The sequence below is a fragment of the Xiphias gladius genome, chromosome 8 (assembly GCF_016859285.1).
Source record: "Xiphias gladius isolate SHS-SW01 ecotype Sanya breed wild chromosome 8, ASM1685928v1, whole genome shotgun sequence".
In the NCBI taxonomy this organism is placed as follows: domain Eukaryota; kingdom Metazoa; phylum Chordata; class Actinopteri; order Istiophoriformes; family Xiphiidae; genus Xiphias; species Xiphias gladius.
The window spans coordinates 13,594,003-13,609,335 of record NC_053407.1 but is presented as its reverse complement, the minus strand read 5'-3'; the positions used below and the strand labels follow the sequence as shown (position 1 = coordinate 13,609,335).

Genomic DNA, 15,333 nt, shown 5'->3' with positions numbered 1-15,333 from the left:
TTGAACCGTTTTTTTCTCACCATATGAAATAAATAGTGGTTACTGTGAAGTCCTGTAATTTAACTTCTCATTATCTGTTTCTGAGATTTCCTTGTATCAGCATGACTATTACGCAAGTAAGGCCGTGAACATTTTACTTCCTGGCAGACATAAACTAGTCTGTCTGCCAACATTAAATGATTTTACAGCATAAGGAGGTCAGTGGCGACCTGTGACTTAAATCTGTGTCACCGTGTCTCACCTCCCGACCGGGTCTCCTTGGCCTAAGGAGCCGGTCCTCGGCACCAGTATGAAACAGCCTTTTGTGGTCCACTTGTTTGTATTGAACACACAGGCAAACCTGAAAGATCAGCTGAATTATCTGTCAATCCGGTAAAATGAAAAACTAGAGGGCGATGTAGGTCAGATAATGGGATCCTCTGTGTGACATTCGCAGCTGAGGCTGAACCCCTTTGAGGCTTGATCTCTAGCGACCCCTAGTGTATCAATATAGGTAGTATATTAAAATATCGAAAACCACTACTGCCCTGTTCTTTTTTTCAGCCTCGGCCACTGTTTCACTCTGTCTCTCTTAGACCATCTACTGCTGTTTCCAGTGAATGAGGTAAGTGATAGGATACACATCATCAGCTGGAATTTTGATGAATGCTGGCACTTTCACACGTTTTCACATCTCTGTGCCATGCTTCACACATTTGACGTTTGGTATGTTTTGTGGCTCAAACTTTAATAATCTATATCACCAGCCCCACCGTTATCATCATCATCGTCATCATCAGTCATAATCATCATAGCCATAGTCAGCGGTGGATGAAGTACTCCTTCATTGAAGTAAAAGTGCTCGTACAACAATGTAAATATACTCCATCAGAAGTAAAGGTCCTGCATTCAAAACTTAAATAAAAGTATTATCAGCTAAACATACTTAATGTATAAAAAATAAAAAGTACTCATTCTGTCCCCTGTGACTGGTTATTTGTATATTTCATTATTGGCTCATCAATACTGATGCATCAGCATGTAAGCAGCATTTTACTGCTGTAGCAGCTCAAGGTGGAGCAAGTTTGAACTACTTTATATGCAGTTTGGTGGCTTAGTTCAGTGGTTCCCAGCCTAGGTCCAAATGATCACAAGATAAACATGAGGGGTTGTGATGTGATTAATGGGAGAGGGAGGAAGAAACAACAAAGTTCTGACACGAATTTGCGTTCTGTTTTGGGACGTTTCTCTAATCCTTGCTTTTTTGGGGGGAAATATTGTATGATTTCCCCCTCGTGCCGCCAGACTGAGAAATCTAGAGGGAAAATGGTTCTTTGGTAAAATTGTTAAGAAAACTCGAAAACTTACCCTGTTTTTTATAAAGGTTCATAAGCCAAACATTTGGGAACTACTGTTTGAATCTTTGACAATGCATGGTATTTCATAAGATTACCATATCTGTTTTATGTAAAATCATAATTGAAAAAGTACCTATTAACTAAAGCTGTAATATAAATGGGGTGAAGCAAGAAGATACAATATATTCTTCTGAAATGTGGTGAAGTACAAGCATAAAGTAACAAACTACAAATACCTAAGTGTAATGCAAGTCCATGTAAACTGTACTTACAGTTGTAAGAGAAAAGGATGTGGACACTTTTGAATTACCTGTTTTTTTGGGGGGTTTTTTTGGTTCTGTTTTGTTTTTTGCATTAATTGCCCATAAAATGTTTTCAAACGTGGAAATTCAAGTTGTCCGGGCTCAGAGGCAGCAAAGCAGCCCCAAATCATGATGCTTCTTCCACCGTACCTCACCGGTGGGATGATGTTTTCCTGTTGTTACACTGTGCCCTTTTTTATGCCACACGAAGTGCTGCGTGTTCTTCCCATATATCCTAACCTTAGTTTCATCAATTGATTTAACCTTTTCCCAGGAGCACTGTGGAGTGTCAAGCTGCTCTTTGGCTAACTTCAGGCACACTCTGTTTTTTTTTCTGGAGAGCAGCAGCTTGCTCCGTGGTGTCCTGCCATGGACACACCACGCTCCATGTGCCATGCACCATGATTTGCATGTAGTCGACTCACAAAGAGAGATGTTAACCGGTTCCAGTTATTTCTTTAAGCCATCAGCTGTTACACTGAGCTTTTTTTTTTTTTTTTCTTACCTCATTGATCATTCTGCTTTGTGGCTTTGAAGGCATCTTAATTGGTCGCCCACTTCAGGAGGAGAGGAGCTACAGAACTAAATCATCTCCATTTATAGACAGTTTGTCTGACTGCGGACTGATGAATATCTAAACTCTCTGTGATGACTTTGTGACTTTGTGATCTTTTCCAGATTTTATGCAAAACAACCATTCAAATCTTCTGAGATCCCTTTTTGGTGAAGCCTGGTTCAGATAAACAGATGCTTTTTACGAACACATAACTCAAAATGTTTGAGCGCTTTTTTTTTTTTTTACAAATCAAGAGTAGCTCTAACCCACACCTCCAGTCTGGTTTCATTGACTGGACTCAAGGTTTGTTAACTCCTGACTCCAATGAGCCTTCGTTGATGTCATTATCCTCGGGGTTCACATACTCTTTCCAACCTACGTTGTGAACGTTTTAAAGACTATAAAGACAAGAACAATACAATAGTTTGTGTGTTATTCAGATAAAAATCTGAACATATTTTAAGAGAAATTAATAAATAAATGTAGGTAATTCCAGAATTTTCACTTACATTTTCTTACCACTGTAAGTACAGTACTTGGATGAATGTATTTCATTACTTTCTACCTCTGGTCACTGTATATTTCAGGCTGGAAGATACCGATGAGAAAGAAAACAAGTGAACAGAACAGAGAACAAAAAAATTACAAAACAGAAAACACATAGACATTGCACCTGTCCTCCAGGGAACTCAACTGCACTACCATGTGTGGTTTTGACAGAAAGAGAAAAGTAGAGATTTACTTTTTTGTCTTTGTTTTCATGCAAAAAGTGTCTCTGTCAGTCGTGCTCCTGTGGCAGTGAGGAGGCCTGTAATGGACACACTGTGAAACCGACTCACTCTGTTCATGTGGGACTGGTGCTGTTCAAAACTAAGGGCAGACAGGATATTGAGCAAAAACCAGCCGGAAGTCTGATTTGCTGCTAGACATTTTGTGATTAGTCTGGAGAAACAATGCCTGAGGAAACGACCCAAGGAGTTTGTTTTAAATAAAACAAGTAATGTGAAAACCTCTTGAAAGAGATGTGAATAAAGACCTCCACAGTTGGGTTTCTTCTCTGTCGAGCTGTAAAGCATGCTCAAGGCTTTTAAGGGTGATATTAGGTGCTGACCTTTTGCAGTACCTGAAATGCTGGCTTGCAGACCTAAAGTATTCCATATTATATAATTAAATTCAATTATGAAATAAGACATCAAATGAATAAATCATTTCACAGTTTATTTATCTAGCACTGAGCTCTATGGGTCAACACACAGTTACTCATTTCATCTTATCTGGTCGTCTATTTACACACAAATACATGAAAAATTATCGAGACATATTAATATTAATGTTAATGTCCATATATCATAGGTCTTATCTTGCAGTATTCCAATGGAAACAAGTTGGCCTCATCTGTTGTCCTCTACTTTTAATCTCCCGCAGAACCTCTATATATTTATCAGTTATCTACCCCTACAGCTGTCGACTTTCTGTGACTGTGTGTGGTGGCTCGTAATCTTGTGGAGGGGCCTGCTCGGAATAAAAACAAAAACATGTCACTGAACGGAATTTGCCCACAGCCCTGACAGCAGCAGCAGCAGCAGCAGCAGCAGAAGAAGCAGTCTCAGTCTCCTCCCCCTGAAGTGGATGTGAAGAAGAGCACTCTCGGGTCTGTGTGACATACAGGAAGAAGTTCAATAAGTCTGAAAACCACAGCATTTTCTTTAAAATCGTCAGCAGTTTAGTTTCTCTCTCTCTCTCTCTTTTCCTTTTTTTTTTTTTTGCACTTTCCCTTTTCTCCACCGACTTGCTGAAATGCAGAACTAGAAGAATGAAGGTGAATGTGGGCACTGCCGCTAAACTGCGGGCGCCGTAACTCGTGGATTACTTCACCCGAAGAGAAGTGCCATCCGTTCATAAATGGAAAACCACGACAGACCTTGAGCGTATCTTCAGTTAAATAAACTTCAGCAACATGTCAGAGCACAGATCCAGCTTCCTTCACATTGGAGATATTGTGTCTCTTTACGCGGAAGGCTCGGTGAATGGCTTCATCAGTACTTTGGGGTATGTTCCTCTTCTCTGCTTCTCGTTTTTCAGTCTGTGTGGGTTAATCCTCACTGTTTTAGGTACTTCACGTCTGACACGAGCCGCCGCTTTTCTGCATCCCCGAACCTTCACTGTGAAATTGCCGAGGGAGGAACAGGCCAAGGCCTGTCAACGCGCGGACTGCCGCTGCTCAGGAAATTCTTTACGTTTACGCGAATGCGACAGGAATGCAAAGCAGCGTGTCACGCCAGGTAGACGGGTGCTAAGGGTTGCAAGCGGAACTTTCGGGCGTCGTCCTCAAAGTAGGGTCCGGGGGGGGGGGCGGAATGAAAAAAGTGCCTGGAGGGGTCCCAGAGCAAAATGTGGGGGACATCCAGTTACGCAGATCTTATTCGGCAAGACACTGAGAGACATTTGGATTGTGTCTGTATGTGAGTTCCGTGGCCCTAAAGGACACTGTCTCCCCTCACAATCCAGCAAGTGTTTACAGTGTTTATTTGAAGAGAGAGCATAAGCCTTTTCTATATTGAGAGACACTCTTAAGTGTCCTTGTGATTTACCATATTGTAAAATATAGTATAATAGCCAAGTTTTGACAAGGTGTGAACCACATTTTAAATTGGGTGAGAGGGATTTGGAGCTGTAAATCATAAATTTGCTGCCCCATCCCACCACTAAGCCAGGAAAAAACTGAAAAAGTATCAAAAGTTGTATTAAATTGGTCAGACTTTTTACTAATCTTTTCCTTTTTTTCTTGTAAAATACTCTCTAGTCGCTAATAATTAATCAAGTGAAATGATCTGTCAGGTTTTTTTTTGGAACTGCTCACGGACTAGGATTTGCAAGTAGACACTGCTTCATTTTAATGGGTCACAACCAAAAAGACCTTGGGAACCACTAAGGCTGCATGTAGGTGTGATGGAAACTGCTTTTCACGGTGTCATTCTCCACATAGCAGTGCAAAAAAAGCCAAAAGCAAAATATGCCACGAGCATTTGGTTTGGCTGTAGTTCCTCCTGAGCTGAAAGCTTCAGTGCAAGGTGAAATGCCTGGGTGGTTCCAGGTGCACTCTGGTCTCTGAGCCTGCAGAACAAGTGTGGAAAGATCGGCTGGCTCTGAGGAATGAGCATTCCCCACCCACGTACTCTCCCTTTTCCTCACTTTCTGATTCTTACTTTCTCTCTTGTTCCTTTTCCTGCCTTGAATTCCTCCTGTCAGCAGTAACTTCACAACAGCTTGCGGATTTTGATGTAAACGCCTGTTCCTTAATGCCTCGTGCTGTGGAAGATCAAAGTATTTGGCAGTAAATGGCAGCTGAAATATGTTTGTACCTAGACTCACACGCTGGTTGTATGCAACAATGCTCCCTAACTCACTGTCTGCAGGAGTGCACACAGCCAACCTACTTCTCTTTCGCCGAAAAGCTCCCTTTGCTTCAAAGCTCTGTGCCAATGCAAATGTAAGCAGCACACACAGGGGCTGTAAATTTCAAAATGCAAAAGTTCAGGGGCAATTGTTCACACCTCCTGTTGTTGTGAAGAAAAGCAGTGAAATTCTTATCAGCCATTCAATAACTCATGAAGTCTGACAGGGGTGCTGAGTATTTTATCAAGGGCTGTGCTGTGCCAGGCCACCGTGGTCTGGAGAGAGCAGCAGTATCTAAAGCAAAGAGCCGGCAGGAACCTCCCTGAGGCTCAGCCCTTGTGAGCACAATGTAACCTCGGCTACACAAGGCTACCCATGCCCATGTTTGCTCAGGATAACAATGAATCCTCACACACCTTACATTGTAAACACTCAAAGCCAAATGACCTTATAAGGAACGTAAAGGTCATTTAGCTGATCCATGTCCACTAGTGACCTTCACCTTTTGGATATCGTGCTCTGGTACCTTTTTGAAAGCTTCATTTTGGAGATCTGTGATATATTTTTGGTTTAATAGTAATCCATCAATTCACTGTATTATCCAGGAAGGGTTGAATCCCGGGCAACTGGACTTGGTTGTAGATACTCAAAGATGTTTCACCTCTCATCCAAGAGGCTTCTTCAGTTCAGAGCTGAGGAAGCCTCACCTAAATGTACTGAACTGAGCTGAACTGAGGAAGTGCATGACTCAGTTAGGTAACTGGGCTGCTTTGTCAGCAGGTTGAAACATGCAGTAACAGAAAACAGTTGTAAAATCTCCTCACAAATGCACACTTTTTCTGCTGAGTTATTCTTCTTTTGCACTGAAACATATCAGGCCTGTCGCCTCGCATTAGATACTGTCTTTTTTCTCCGTTGTTGTCTCAGTCCACTCCACACGAGCAATGGAGCTATAATTAGCTTGTCTATGTTCAGCCTGGTAGATTTATCTTTGGTTCATGTTTAACTCAGTTACACAGCAAACTCTTGCACTCGCTGTGAGTGTCAGGCACCGTCAAAGCTTCTCTGTTTGAACTAATGCCCGGCCCTCAGCGGACTTACGATTACTTATTTATGAACTCGAGGGACTTTTTACAAGGAGCCTTCCTGTTTAGCCATTTAATAGTTCATAATGTTTCCTGTTGGGCCCTATTGTTTCTCATTTAGATTTAAGTCTGATACAGACTTAGAGGAAATAATACACAGCCTGAGGATTGACACATTGATCAAGAGCCGTGGCATAAATAGGAAATGGCTCAGCTCACTTCAACAGGGCTGCCAGCTTTGTATGAATTGGAGGAATTGTGCATTGAATTATTTTTCTCGTCAGTGGATGGGATGAATGGATCTGCTTGTGCACCTCGGCCTTTGTTGCAAGTGGAATAGAAGGAATGGGATGGAGTGTTTTGTATAGAAATTCATAGCTGGTGTCATGAGATATATTTCAGCAGGTTGAAGTTGCATTTATCTGTGACTGTAAAGCTACAAGCACCCTGACAAACACTAAACAACACACACAAAAGCACTGTGACCACTCTGACCCTTGTCCTTAGAGAACTGGTTTTCCACACATGAATTAAACCTAGTTCTAGACTTAAATATCCTTTTACACCAGATTTTCTCAAATTTGCATCCTCTGACATGGTTTGGTTGGCTAGAGCCTCACCTTGGCTTAACTAAACAGATTTCCTGAAGGAGGATTAAAGTTACTGAAATGAAGCCTTGAATAAAACTTCCAGGGCTGCTGTAACTTCAGATGAATGGATTATTAGTTCTGTTTGACTAAAGACAAATAAGCAGCACCACCTGGACAACGATTTACTGACAGTAGCAACCAGTCGAGTTCAATAATTTGGATCAAATCAGACTTTTCTCACATGTACAAAGAAAATGAAGTAAAGACAGTTTCACTGCTGGAGCCCAGACATGTGTTTTGGTCACAAAAAGGAACGCCTGCATCCCCCCTGTGATCACTTTCATGTTTAAGGTATTTTGTTCATGAACCCATTCTTTTTTTCGGTCTCCATTGCTTTTCCTGGTTTTACGTGCCCAGTTCCACTAAATAATGGCCTCTCTGCCATTCCACTTTCAATGAGAACCTTCACCCTCCATCCTCTCAGTGCTGAAAACTAACACACGTGGCTGAAATCAATCTTTTTTAACTTAGTCCAGAACTCTCTAATCAAGATTTTTTCAGAAAGCCACTTTTTAAACCAGGATTAAATATTCAGTATTACAAAAAACGAGCTCCTAGAATAATTTACACCCTGAGTAAATGTCCAATGACAAGACAAACTTCATACCATCAGATATTACCTGACGAACTGATAAGTAATATGACGGATGAATACATGCTGTTGTTTTAAATGGTCTTTCATAAATGAGATAAATTGACCTGTGTCAACAAATACCAACTGCGTGCACACTTGGCACAGTGTGGCATGTAAAAGCCTTCTTCAGTCCCTCCTTCACTTCCACTGTGCCTTAGTCAGAGTGGCCATCGGGCATACCGGGACATGTCCAGGTGGGTCGCTGCATCGGTGGGTCAGTGGACTGTCATAAATAGTGGTGGCAGGAGTAGAGGAAGAGTCACGAGAGGTCGAGGAACGTGAGGGAGAAGGGAGAACGGCTAGAGCAGCAGCATCAATAGATGAGCTTGAGGAAAGAGTGGAGGAATGGCTGCAACACAGGTTTATAGCCTACTCTCAGTCACTATTTCTTCATCCTCTCATCTTGGACTGAGGGCAGACTGGACACTATAGTTGCTCACTATTGCCTCTTGTGGTACAAAGTGGTACTACGAACCAGGACGAGCCATGGCTAACTGGTTAGCTTAGCTCTTCAACACAATACATAGACGTCTTTGACATAACGGCAAAACTGTTCTTTCTTCTCAGTGTCTTGACAGGCTTAATTAATTTTTGAATTTTTTTAACTAAAATACCAACATATTGCCCCTTTTTAATGCTGTTTTCCAGCATCAATTTAGACCTGTCAACTCTTGTGAACCAAATCATTAACTCTAGATACCTGTCGTCTTCACTTTTTCATTTTTAGCTGTCAACTGTGCAGATTTCAAATGTGTGAATTTTACTGAAGTTCTGTGCGTCTCTGAACCTGTCAGTGACATTTTTCTAGCGTATAAAACAGCAACTAGAAAATACTAGGATGTGGGTAACAAGGCAGTTATTAGGTGGCTGACACCCTTCGAATTCCCTGTAATCAACCATGCACAGACACCACATGGTTTCCTCTGGTGGCAGCAGCCCTATGTCCTCTGTGTGCTGTAGGAACCTACAGTTGACTTAACTCAAGGATCAAAACAATGTTGTTTCTCAAAGCTTCATCTTACATTTTACACACAATGCGTTGACATCTGCTTATGTCATGTAATATTTAATATATTTTCAATCCAACCGTGTTCATTCAATGTGAAAACCACACGAATTTGGATGTCATTTTTACCCCATTGTACCTGACTCAGTACAAACCAAAAAGACTGAGCAGATCTCCCCCTGCTGGGCCGGGAAGCAGAGATCAAAGCAGCGTTAAATTCGATGAGCTCCGTCCAGAAATGTTCAGAGCATCAGTCCAGATATCGGGGAGAGCTCTAAGTAGATAGATATGATGGTGAACACAGCGCTTCCTTTGGTTGCCAGCTGAGCTTTTCATCCGGCACGTGGCTGGTCAACTGTAGCGCAAGTGTAGTTTTGAACCGTGTATTCAAATAATCGGTTTTAGGTGTAGGTTGTAGTAATCTGAGATTCTATTTCGTGTATTTGCATTTGTCTCTGATACCTCAGTTAGACCACAGTTTATGTCATGTAAATCTTGCAGTATGTCAAAATGAGCGCCGACTGTAATGTACTTAAGCAATCATGGTGAGTGAATTTTGATCATTTTGTGCTCTTCTCTACAGGCTTGTCGATGACAGATGTGTGGTTCAGCCAGATGCTGGAGACCTGGCAAACCCACCCAAAAAATTCAGAGGTGAGTAGGAGTATGCTAGTCACGCTGGTTCGAGGTTACACACACACACACACACACACACACACACACACACACACACTCTCTCTCTCTCCCTTTTTTTTAAACTGTCAAGGCTGACCAGATACTTTGCCCTCAGTGTTGTTTAACACAACATTGTGGTTTTCATGAAGCTTTCATGGATTTAACTGACTCTACAGGCCCCTCCTGGGTAAATAACCATCAACCTCAAAAATGCAGCTTCACCACATTAAGACCCTTGAGTAGCACTTAACCTGACTCACAGAGAGTGACTCCTGTGTGCCTGAATGCTTCTCCTCCACTGCAGATTGCCTCTTCAAGGTGTGTCCCATGAACAGATACTCAGCCCAGAAGCAGTTCTGGAAAGCAAAACAAGGCAAACAAGGAAACAACAACACACAGGGAGATCTATTCAAGAAGTTACAGGTACAAATTTCGATCACTATCTGTATCTGGGTCTTCCTGTTCATTTGTGCCCAAAGCTTTAACAAGTCTTCTTTTCATTACTCAGCATGCAGCAGAACTGGAACAGAAGCAGAATGAGTCAGAGAACAAGAAGCTCCTCGGAGAAGTCGTCAAATACAGTAATGTCATCCAGGTACAGCCCATCCCTTCAGCATATACCTGTGGCGTCAGACTTTCCCCAGTCCAGAGCTTTGTTTTTGTTTTCTTCTTTTGCCAAGGTTGCATTACTGTCATCCAATCCCTGATACCTCAGGCAGTTTTGGAAAAGTCTGCAATGGTAGGATTTGGTATTTAACTGCTGTTGGAAAATGTGTTCAAGGCAGTTGCCATGGTTCTGCTGCTTCAGTTAATATGTCCTATCCTTAAGCAATGTGTTGGGGTTAACTTTGAATGCTGGTGTAATTTACCCCTGCTTTGTTAAATGGAATCAGGAAATGTGTTGCGTGGTGGGACACACACTTCTTCAAATGAGATTGAATAAAAAAGTGGACCCATTCTTTTGAAACAAATAAAGTTACATTGACGTGTTAACAAACTTTTGCTATTTTTTTCCCCCCAAAAGTAGTGGAATGTAACTAAGTACATTTACTCAAGTACTTTTCTTAACTACGCATTTGAGCGACTTGTACTTTACTTGAGTGTTTGCATTTCATAACACTTACACTTACTTATACCCCACTATATATGAGAGGGAGAAAATGTATTTTTTATTCCAATACAATTGCTTAACAGCTTTAGCTACTAGTTACTTTACACATTAAAAATGATTAAATATGACACCTTCTTATAGAATAAACTACCCAAAATATACAAGTAGATCGGAAACGATTAGTAGATTAATTGATTAGTTGATTTTCAGAAAATTAAGTAACAACTATTTTGATAATTGTTTGTCAGTTTTCATGTAAAAATGCTAATCATTTCAGCAGTTCCAATTTTTCAAATTTGCTGCTTACCTTTTAAAATATTTAAATCATTTTGATTTATTTTTACTAATTTTTGAAGTTTAGACAAAATGAAAGTGTCACATTGGGACTTTTCAGAATTTTTACAACATATCATTTGATTAATCGAAAAAAATCAGCAGATTAATCCATTATGAAAATAATCATAAATTGCCATCCCATATAAAATAATTAACAGTTAGCTCCACCTCAACCAACGACTGGGTCTGTAATAGTAAAAGTCTGCCTACACATTATTGCACAATCTTATAATATAATATATAATAGTACAACACTCACAGGGGCCATTTCTCTGCCTTAAGTACTTTACTTTTGATACTGGAAGTACATTTTCCTGATTAAGCATACATACTTTCACTTAAGAAACATTTTCAGGGGAGAATTTTCGCTCTTAATTGAGTCTGTGTACAGTGTGGTATTAGTACTTTTACTTAGGTAAAGGATCCCAATACCTCCTCCACCACTGCTCTTAAGTATCTAAGCACCCTGTCTTCTTCTGTCCCAGCTCCTGCACATTAAGAGTAACAAGTACCTGACGGTGAACAAGCGCCTCCCTGCTTTGCTGGAGAAGAACGCCATGCGGGTTTCTTTGGACCCGGCCGGGAACGAGGGCTCCTGGTTCTACATCCAGCCCTTCTGGAAGCTCCGCAGCGAGGGAGATAATGTAGGTTTCCCTCCCTCTGGAATCACATTTCAATAGATACAAAGTACTGTACAACAACTTGACATTCCTCTCTGTTTAGACTGTCGGCTCATTGTTTGTCCTGTTCCAGTGACATTTCTGATTTTGTCCTTCCCCTTTGGCTTTAGCATCCTATGGTTAAAGGTATTGCTCTTGACTGTGCATGGTGTTTGTGCATCATCAGGTCAGACACAGAATATCATATAGGAGCATGGCTGCATCGGCCTACCCATTGCATGTAGACTCTCAGGTTGGGCTTAAAGAGTATTCAGTCAGTTGTTACTTTCTGACTACTCTATGGCATTGATACTGCTTCACTGTAGTTAAAATGCTTTTATATTCCAGCACAGAATTTTAATAAATGTGACGAGCCACCCACTTCAAAAGCCACTGTGTGTATGTGTACAGCTGCTTAACATGAGATACAGTTGACCCTGCAAAGTCTATTATAACTGATGTTAGACTATGTTGGAGAGCATGTATTTTTCAAGCGATGATACAATAACAGTTAGCGTACTTTTCAGTCATCATGTCCACTCGCCATGGTATGGATAAAAGTTTTTGCTGTGAACAACCCAACCACTCAGCCGGTTGCTGCTGCACATAGCACCTTTCTTTAAAGGATGAGTGGATGTTTTGCAGACCTGAGACAAACCCCTTGCATGGATACACTCTTCCTTTCTGTTTAATCCATTCGCACACTGCTGGAAGTTCACGAGCCCGTGTCGCCTGCTGCGATATGACTGTCTCTAATTTGGTTCAAGGTGGTGGTTGGAGACAAGGTGGTGCTGATGCCGGTGAACGCAGGGCAGCCTCTTCACGCCAGTAACATCGAGCTGCTAGACAACCCCGGCTGCAAAGAGGTGGGACTAATTTATTTATATTGTTTCTAGCAGAGCTGAAACCTGAGGTGCTGTTCGATAAAAGCCTACAACAACTCTTCACCAAAAAACCTATAGCTTGTCTCCTAGTCTGTAGTTTATCTAATAGTATTTGATGCAATTACACACTATATCGTCTTAGCCCACAGAGAAGCATGTAATCCTTTAACTGTGGTTAAAACTTGAAAATCACCAAAAAGACTTGGTGTTTCAAGGATTTCAGCAGACAGTGTGTGACTTGTGTATGTAATCCTGATTCCATGTTGTGTTTGTCCCATACTCTCTGCTTCATGCTGCAGGTTAATGCTGTCAACTGTAACACCAGCTGGAAGGTCACCTTGTTCATGAAGTTTAGCGACTACAGAGAAGATGTTCTCAAAGGGGTATGTTTTTTTTAAATCACTTTTAAGTCCGTTTACTCGCTCCGTGTTGCAGCAGAATTGCTTGAAGTTTGCAATTTTTTACAACGAAACAGCAGGCAGTCATGATGCAGTGGTTTTGGGTTTGGTATGTGTCCTCTGTCAGGGAGACGTGGTGAGGCTGTTTCATGCTGAGCAGGAGAAGTTTCTGACCTGTGACGAGTACAAGAAGCAGCAGCATGTCTTTCTCAGGACCACACTGAGGCAGTCTGCCACCTCCGCCACCAGCTCCAAGGCTCTCTGGGAGGTCGAGGTAAAACACAGTCAGGAATCTCTTTACTTTCGAGAACATCTCTGAGGCTACTTTAGCTGCTTTATTAAAATCATTGTTATTAGAAAGAAATGAAGTACTTTTGTCATTTTGTGGTGGCTTTTTGGACTAAAGCCAGTTGAGTCATAAACTTTACCCACTCGGTTAAATAAATATGATGTATTATTCTACACTTAGATTTTTTTTTTGTCATAACTAAGGAAAGTTTCTCACTAATTTATGCTAAAATTTCTCCTTTGAGTAAACATACTGTGTAACGTCTGCCTGTCTGCCACGTCAACCTTTTTTTTTTTTTTTTCTATTGTACTGCATGTTCCTCTTTATCAGCCTGCACTAAAATGAAGTTCCTCTCATCCCTCTGTTGTTTGTGCCAGAATGTTCTAATGTCACCATATCAGTTGGTGACATGCTGTTGTGTTCGTATGAAATTCCATCACAATCATAAATTCCTGTTGTACCTAGCACATAGGGTGACTCTCATTCTGTCTCATTCATCTATCTCATTCAGCGATAGGCTAAACCGATGTTGGTGCACCAAGTGCTGAAAATGTAGACGTGCATCTTTGTTTCATTTGATTTGCGAACCAATCCTGAGTACACTTAACATAGAACATTTAACAGAAATCATCCTCAGACTGACTGTAAACCGGTCCTCTATTTTTGGTCTGTTGAACAAATCCAGAATCCAAATGTGTGTTCGGCATTGTAATACCCATACAGACATAAACTGAAAACTCAAAAAGTCCTTTTGCACTATATTAGAACGGTTTTATGGACGAAGTGACTGACACTAAAGCATATGCTTGCCGGAGACCCAAAAACAGGATTAACAGTGTACAAAAACCGATCTCTCTAGGTGTATCATTTATTATTTTATGTTCCTGCGGCAGGTTGTGCACTACGACCCCTGTAGAGGTGGAGCGGGCCAGTGGAACAGTCTCTTCCGCTTTAAACACCTGGCGACCGGGAATTACCTCGCGGCTGAGGTGAGTTTTACTCTTCAGCCTGAGTCAGAGCTTCTTTTTTCACTTGTTTAATTTTGTAGCTGCTCCTCATTGTGTTTAATTAGTACAGACAGTACTTTTAGATAAGTAGCCTGCACTTGGATTAATTTGCCTGAGTCAATTTTTTTTTTTTCAAATTGAGAGTATCTACATTTCAGTGTGTGAATAAACACGGTTGAAGGGGACTTTAGGTGATGTGCTGTAGGTGGCAGTGTTCCCATTGATATCACCACTGTCTCCCATCTTTTGCTGTTGAATAGTATGGATTTGTGTGATGGGGATGATAATGAAGGGATGATTGTCAGAGCTTTCGGGACCTGGGGCCACTGACCACTCAGTATCTCTGCAGGTGAACCCTGAATTCAAAGAGAACACGGTGGAGTCCAAAGGAGAGGTGAGTCAGTCAGACAAGCACAATTAGCTGCAAAATCACATACAGCTGACTTCAGACTGCAGCGTCTTATGAGCTACTACTATCAGATATAGACATTATCTAATATACAAGGCTGATGTTTACAGTTCAACGCATCAGCAATGCAAATAGTTTGTCATTTCACACCACAGATGAGCCAGATCACACTTGACTAAAAGTTAAAATGAGTTAGTGAACAGGAAGGAAATTATGAGTGTTTTAGTGGAAAGAGCGATTATCTCAGCAGTTATACACTGTCTGTCCAGGCCCTTCTCTGTCCTCTCATCCTTTAGTTATGCAATACCACCAGTTCTTTCACACTCACAGAGTACTTGCGCACACACACACACACACACATGCGCACACACGCGCACACACACGCGCACACACACAAACTCTGCCAAACTCTGAATCTATATCTAGACATTTCTTTCAGCTTAGCTGCCTTGCACATTTGTATTCTGACAATGCAAGGAACATGCACACAAACTGTCTCAGCCTCACACACTTTCTCATGCACATGCTGAATTTCAGACACACAGGGGACTCCTTACATAACGTCTGGGTGTGGGGGTGCCCTGCGAGAGGGGATGGAG

The 15,333-nt window shown here is 41.4% G+C and overlaps 1 protein-coding gene and 1 long non-coding RNA gene across 3 annotated transcripts in view; one reads left to right on the top strand and one right to left on the bottom strand.

Annotated features, from left to right (window-relative positions):
- Window positions 1–3,392: 3,392 nt before the first annotated feature.
- LOC120792800 lies at window positions 3,393–4,232 on the bottom strand. The gene is made up of 2 exons (XR_005707888.1): window positions 4,117–4,232; window positions 3,393–3,848 (listed from the first exon to the last, which is right to left on the bottom strand). It is a non-coding gene; the product is annotated as an uncharacterized LOC120792800 (long non-coding RNA).
- The window catches only part of itpr2 (inositol 1,4,5-trisphosphate receptor, type 2), a 58,497-nt gene continuing 47,290 nt past the window's right edge, over window positions 4,127–15,333 (top strand). For both annotated transcript variants that reach the window (XM_040132146.1, XM_040132148.1), the window contains exons 1-10: window positions 4,127–4,244; window positions 9,550–9,620; window positions 9,946–10,064; window positions 10,150–10,236; window positions 11,574–11,732; window positions 12,515–12,613; window positions 12,931–13,014; window positions 13,157–13,303; window positions 14,212–14,307; window positions 14,675–14,719. In XM_040132146.1, coding sequence (XP_039988080.1) covers window positions 4,153–4,244; window positions 9,550–9,620; window positions 9,946–10,064; window positions 10,150–10,236; window positions 11,574–11,732; window positions 12,515–12,613; window positions 12,931–13,014; window positions 13,157–13,303; window positions 14,212–14,307; window positions 14,675–14,719 — 999 coding nt within the window. In that variant the 5' untranslated portion in view covers window positions 4,127–4,152. The remainder of the gene's footprint in view (window positions 4,245–9,549; window positions 9,621–9,945; window positions 10,065–10,149; window positions 10,237–11,573; window positions 11,733–12,514; window positions 12,614–12,930; window positions 13,015–13,156; window positions 13,304–14,211; window positions 14,308–14,674; window positions 14,720–15,333) is intronic.